Here is a 5,980-nt window from a genome sequence, read left to right on the forward strand (position 1 = left end):
GCAATACAAGTTCCATGGAAGGTCAGTGGCCCTACTACCACGCCTCCCCCGCGGGCGTAGCACACGACCTTGCGCACTGCGACGGGCTGGTGCTGGTGCCGGCCGACACGAAGGTGCGCGTGCTCAACTCGGCCACATGCCGCTTTGTCACGCTTCCGTGGAGCACACACGGCGTCAGGCCAGATGGGTTCTCTTACGGCCAACAGGAGTTTGGCCTCGGCCACGACCCTAGTTCCAACACCTACAAAGTTGCTCGCTTCTTCTACCGCTCCAAGCATGACCTCGGGATGGAGGTCTTCACTCTCGGAGGACAACACTGTTGGCGAGAGACCGCGAAGCGACCGTTGTACCCCGTCAAGCCAGGGCGAACCGCCACCTTCTTCAAGGGCTCTCTTATTTGGACCGTCGGGGAGGAGATTCGCCGGGACGCCCCCGGTTTCCTCCGCTTTTGCTTAGAGGACGACTTATCCAGCATTATACCACCACCTCCTTGTTGGAGCCCGAGGCTTGTGTATGCATCCACCAGCTTAGCCGAGGTTCACGGGGACTTGTGCTTGTGCGTGCCTCGGCTAGAGCATGGCTACGGGACAATGGAGATGTGGATGTGCGGTGAACTTGGCAACAACAATCTGCCAGCTCAATGGGACCGGCGTTACATTCTCGCCGATGTTCCTTTCTTTTGCACTTACCAGTCTCTTCGTCTCGTTGGCATATTCGATGATGAGATCGTGTTCCGAGTCGAATTGTACCGTCTCTCACTCTACAACAGACCACAAGGTGTCCTCAAGAGTGCCAAGTCTATCATGGACTTGAAGTTTCACGACCCTATCACAGACATACTTGTTGAATACACGCGTGAGAATCTCATTGGCTTTGACGCAATTCCCTTTGTTCCAAGCCTTGTTCCAGTCTAGCAATCATACAGATCGAGAAAGCAAGGAGTGATGTTGTATCTTGCCCGGGGCAAGATATGACAGGGCACATTGAGAAACCAAATTAATTCCTCTGTGTTGATGATGATGGAAAGACTTATTCTTGGAGTAGCATATTCTTTGTTGTTCAGTCACATATCGACTGATGGATTATTTTTCGATAAAGCGCATTTTTATTGACACAAAATGTAGCATCGACCGATGGATTATGGGGAATGATCATAGGGTTTCTGGTACTGCGATTGAAGGCACATCCAATTTGGATGAATTTTGTTTCATTTTTATCTTTTATAACCAATTGTTCAGGCCATCGATATGCATGCAGTAATTGAGGTACTTGCATAATGAAAATATGTTCAGATGGTTTTTGACTAGAGCGAGATGTAGCTAGTCTCTGTCTGAAGAGAGATCATTGAGAAATATGCAGTCTGCTACTAGGTTATACTATCATCCATGCCTCGCCACCATGCATGCTGAACTTCTTGAGCCTGCCGTAGAACATGACAGCAATGAGAACCAGCTTCCCTTGCCAGCTCCACTTCCCAGAGAAGCCAACCCACGTATCCCTGCAGCCGCCGTCGGGCGTCACCTGCCGGCCACAGCTGTACCCGGTGCTAAACCCCACGTTTCCGTACGCACTGCAAGCACAGTTCACACAATGTCATACGTTATAGTGGTGGCGATAGCTATATGTAAGTTGACTGAATTTGCAATTTGGGTAAGTCTCGGATTTCATGTATAATGGTATCGATCATGTATGGTAAGAATATTGCAATTGATCATGTGCTTATACGTTTTGTTAAGTAGGGGATTACCTGATAACCTCGACGGTGATGTTGAGGATGTTGAAGTTGAGGGGGTCATCGGAGATCTGCCGCCGCTCCGTGATGCACACGACAGCGATGAAGATGGCCAAGCACGAGAGCGGTGACATGAGCAGCTTCCGCCATATGCTTGTTACCCTTTTCTGGTGGTGCTGATCTGCTCCCACTTGTTGGTCGCTGTCGTCTTCCACTGGTAGAAATGTAGTGTAAGGTGGTAGGTACCTGTTCGTAGTGTGTAGGCACGAGCATGATATGAGAGAGTTTATGGTTATCACTATCTAGAATTGATGGAGTGAAGGTATTTAACGTACTCCCTCCGGTCATTTTCACTATGTATATAAAATCTATATGGAGTGGAGGGGAAAAAAAGTTCATAAAGTTTCACCACATATTTATATGAAAAAATATCAACATCTGCAAAACTAAAAATATATTGATATGAATATTTAATTCACGTCGCATCTAATGGTATGATTTCGTACTATGTGAATGGTGATATTTTTATTTACAAGATTAGTTAAATTTTATAAAGTTCAACTTCAAGACAAATCTTATATGCGAAGTAGAAAAGGATGAAAGGACTACTTACATCATGACCACGTAGAGCACCACAACGGCTGTTAGTACTAATCTTGATGCATGTAGTTAGTTGGTTAGTTGATTGACTAGTCATGCATGCATTAGATGGATAAGTAGATGGTTGTAGCAGTTAGCTGTTAGGTGCGCGTCGTGCGTGCTGGCCGAGCGGATCGCTCGCATGCAGGCTAGGTGTGCGTGGGTGCATGCACGGTGGAGACTTGGGCGTTGCGTAGCTGCTGCACTACAAAGCCGGCTGGGCTGTTCATGTTTGCAGAGAGCGTGGGTGTGTGCGTCTAAGGTGTTGTAGCGATGTAGCCTGGGGCGAACGAGTTCGTGCTCGTGGAATACAACGCCGTTCGCGCGGCGGGCGGAGTACGTGCTCCGGAAAACACCTGTGTCGAGCATCCTTCTTCCTCCTTCATCTTCTTCTTCGTTGTGTCAGAGAGAGAACGAGCGGGAGGTGCAGCGAGAGAGAGGCAAGGCGAGGCCGCAGCAACAACAATTGGTATCATGAGCTTGGTGTCTTGGGCGTGCTTGCCGTGCCGGAGGCGTGGCAGCGATAGCGGCGCTCGCCGGCGGCTGCGCGTTGGAGCTCCGGGCCGTGTGTCGGCCTATGGAGGTGGGCGGCGTTGTGGCTGTCATGGCGCGTGGCGGAGGCAGCGGGCGGTGACGTCGTACGTGCGACGACAGCGGAGGCCGCCGAGGCGCTGCGTGGTGGCGCGGCGGCGCAGCACGGCATGGCGGCATGGAGGCCGCGGCGGTGCAGGGCAATAACACGCGGCGGCGAGCCGGGCACGACCGGTGCGTGTTATGAGTGCGCACTGGACGCGTCGGGCGCGTCGGGACCGCGGGAGTGGACCGCGTCGAGGCGCTGGACCTGGTTGCGCAGATCGCGTACTTGCGCGGCGGGAGCGCGGGCCGGGAGCGCGGGGACGTGGGGAGTGCGCGCGAAGGGCACAGCGGTCGCGGAGACGAGGAGGTCGCGAAGGACCTGCTTGGTGGCGCAGAGGTCGCGACGGCTCGGGGCGACAACCGTGGAAGGTGCGTGGCACGTAGGCGCGGCGTGGCGGCTGCCATGGCGGACGCGGAGGCGGCACGCGGAGAGCGTCTGGTGCTGTCGGGCTCGTCGGGCGCGTCAGATGCGCGCGGGACGTGCGGGATGCACTGGTGCGGTCAGGCTCGTCGGGCGCGTCGGGTGCGCGCGGGACGTGCAGGGCGCGGAGGGACTCCAGGCTTGTGTCGCCGGTGGAGGAGCTCGGCATATGTCGCCGGAGACGTGACGGAGCACGGTGAGACCGGCGTCAGTGCGCCAGGTCGGGTCCGCAGGCTGGGTCACGGTGGTGGCGACATCGATGACGGGAGCCGCAACAACTCCGAGGACGGCAAGTCAAGATTAGGAGGAAAAATGTTAGTACTAATCTTGATGCATGTAGTTAGTTGGTTAGTTGATTGACTAGTCATGCATGCATTAGATGGATAAGTAGATGGTTGTAGCAGTTAGCTGTTAGGTGCGCGTCGTGCGTGCTGGCCGAGCGGATCGCTCGCATGCAGGCTAGGTGTGCGTGGGTGCATGCACGGTGGAAACTTGGGCGTTGCGTAGCTGCTGCACTACAAAGCCGGCTGGGCTGTTCATGTTTGCAGAGAGCGTGGGTGTGTGCGTCTAAGGTGTTGTAGCGATGTAGCCTGGGGCGAACGAGTTCGTGCTCGTGGAATACAACGCCGTTCGCGCGGCGGGCGGAGTACGTGCTCCGGAAAACACCTGTGTCGAGCATCCTTCTTCCTCCTTCATCTTCTTCTTCGTTGTGTCAGAGAGAGAACGAGCGGGAGGTGCAGCGAGAGAGAGGCAAGGCGAGGCCGCAGCAACAACAACGGCTGACGACACCGTGGAAAGGTCCACGACCATCTCGCCGGTGTGCCTGGAGTTGACCGACATGAACAGTGCCGTGACGAGCTTCTGCGCGGCGGTGAGCCCGTGCAGCCCGTCGGAGCCCCACTCCATGGCGCAGAAGAGCAACAGCTGCGCCAGCACGAACATGGCCACAGTGAAAGCCAAGAAGCAGGTGTGCCGGCTCGTCAGCAGGTGGTCGTAGCCGATGCTCTGCAGCTCGCCGAGCTCGGGCCTCCTGGTGACCCTCCGGAGAGCCCAGATGGCCAGCCTGAGGAAGACAGGGAAGAGCGTGTTGCCGAGGAGTACGTGCGGCATGACGAGGAGCAGGAGGCCCGGGAAGGACCGAAAGGCGACCATCCCTTCGTTGTTGGGCATGAAGCCACCGCTGGCGAACGTCGAGACGACGGTGAAGACGGAGAAGGTGTGCAGGCTGATCCCCTTGCCGGCGAGCACAGCCCTCGCGCCGGAGACGACGCTCAGGTAGACCAGCATCAGGGAGTAGCCGGCGAGGTGCACCACCACGTGATAGCCCAGCACTATGAACAAGAGCAACCTGGTGAGGAAGGCACGATCGTAACGGGGCTGGTCCTTAAACCCTTGCTCCACACGATCGACGTCATCCATGCAGGTGGTAGCGGTGAGCTGTAGGCTAGATGATGGTGCTGGTTTGCCTTTGTCAGCATCGTCATGCTCGTGGGGGGCTTGTGCTTCTTTCGTCTTGGACTTGAGGTAGGTGAAGTGCAGGCCAAGCATGCTCGTGAACACCTCGCCGCCGAGGAGCATGAGGAGGGTCAGGAGTAGGAGCTGGGGGTTGGAGAAGGACTCCATCTCCACAGCCACCATGCTCGACACCGTCGTCGCCGATACTGACGTGAAGATCAGGTCCAGGTCCATGGGCATGCCGGTCTTCATGGGCAGGGCTTTGAGGATCACGAAGCCGAAGAAGGAGATGGATACAAAGTACAAGAGCTGGAGCCAGAACGGGTGCACATGGAAAAACAGGAGTTGGTAAGCCCGATGAAGCTTGCTATGTTGAGTGGCACTGAAGGAGACATGCAGCAAAGAGCCCATTTCTACTGCAAGTATTGTAGAGACTTCTTGCTTGTTCTGTTGGGGGCAATCAGATACTACTGGATTATTTATACACCAGAGAAAAAGGTGGCGCAACATGCTAGACAGACGGACGGACTACAAAAAAAAAATCTCTGAAATTCACTGGGTGGGCTCCTCCCTTTTCTTTTTCGGGCAATGCTACACACACCAGCATCAATTTTACGGGGTTCACGGAGAGGCTGACGTGGTGTTTTTTGATTGGGTGAAAATCAGGGTGAGGGCCCCACCCCAGCTGAAAATCATGGGGGAGGGGGCAAGTTTAATTAGTTGGAAAGAGCCTGTGTTAGCCTGTAAGAGTCCGTGAGTCTACCATTTTCGTTCTTTTTCCAATTATTAGATCTGCCCACGTCAGCTTATCCCGTGAGGTCTGTAAAAAATATTTTTGCGAAGGAGGTCTGTAAATTTTTTTCCGTTGATGTAGCTTTACTCTCTGTGATGACATTATTGTCGTAACAACAATACTACATCTACCTAACCTAAATTTCCCTTAATTCTCTGCCCACGTCAGCTTATCCCGTGAGGTCTGTAAAAAATATTTTTGCGGAGGAGGTCTGTAAAAATTTGTCCGTCGATGTAGTTTTACTCTGTGTAATGACATTATTGTCGTAACAACAATACTACATCTACCTAACCTAAATTTCCCT

The 5,980-nt window shown here is 53.9% G+C and overlaps 1 protein-coding gene across 1 annotated transcript; it reads right to left on the reverse strand.

The window, feature by feature from the left end:
* Positions 1 to 1,203: 1,203 nt before the first annotated feature.
* LOC119294286 (cation transporter HKT8-like) lies at positions 1,204 to 5,332 on the reverse strand. Its single transcript, XM_037572498.1, has 4 exons — positions 4,213 to 5,332; positions 2,346 to 2,387; positions 1,748 to 1,978; positions 1,204 to 1,570 (listed from the first exon to the last, which is right to left on the reverse strand). Exons 1-4 carry the CDS (start codon positions 5,292 to 5,294, stop codon positions 1,372 to 1,374), a joined length of 1,554 nt encoding a protein of 517 aa, XP_037428395.1. The 5' UTR covers positions 5,295 to 5,332; the 3' UTR covers positions 1,204 to 1,371.
* Between the last annotated feature and the right edge of the window lie 648 nt (positions 5,333 to 5,980).

Source organism: Triticum dicoccoides, chromosome 4B (genome assembly GCF_002162155.2).
Source record: "Triticum dicoccoides isolate Atlit2015 ecotype Zavitan chromosome 4B, WEW_v2.0, whole genome shotgun sequence".
Lineage (NCBI taxonomy): Eukaryota > Viridiplantae > Streptophyta > Magnoliopsida > Poales > Poaceae > Triticum > Triticum dicoccoides.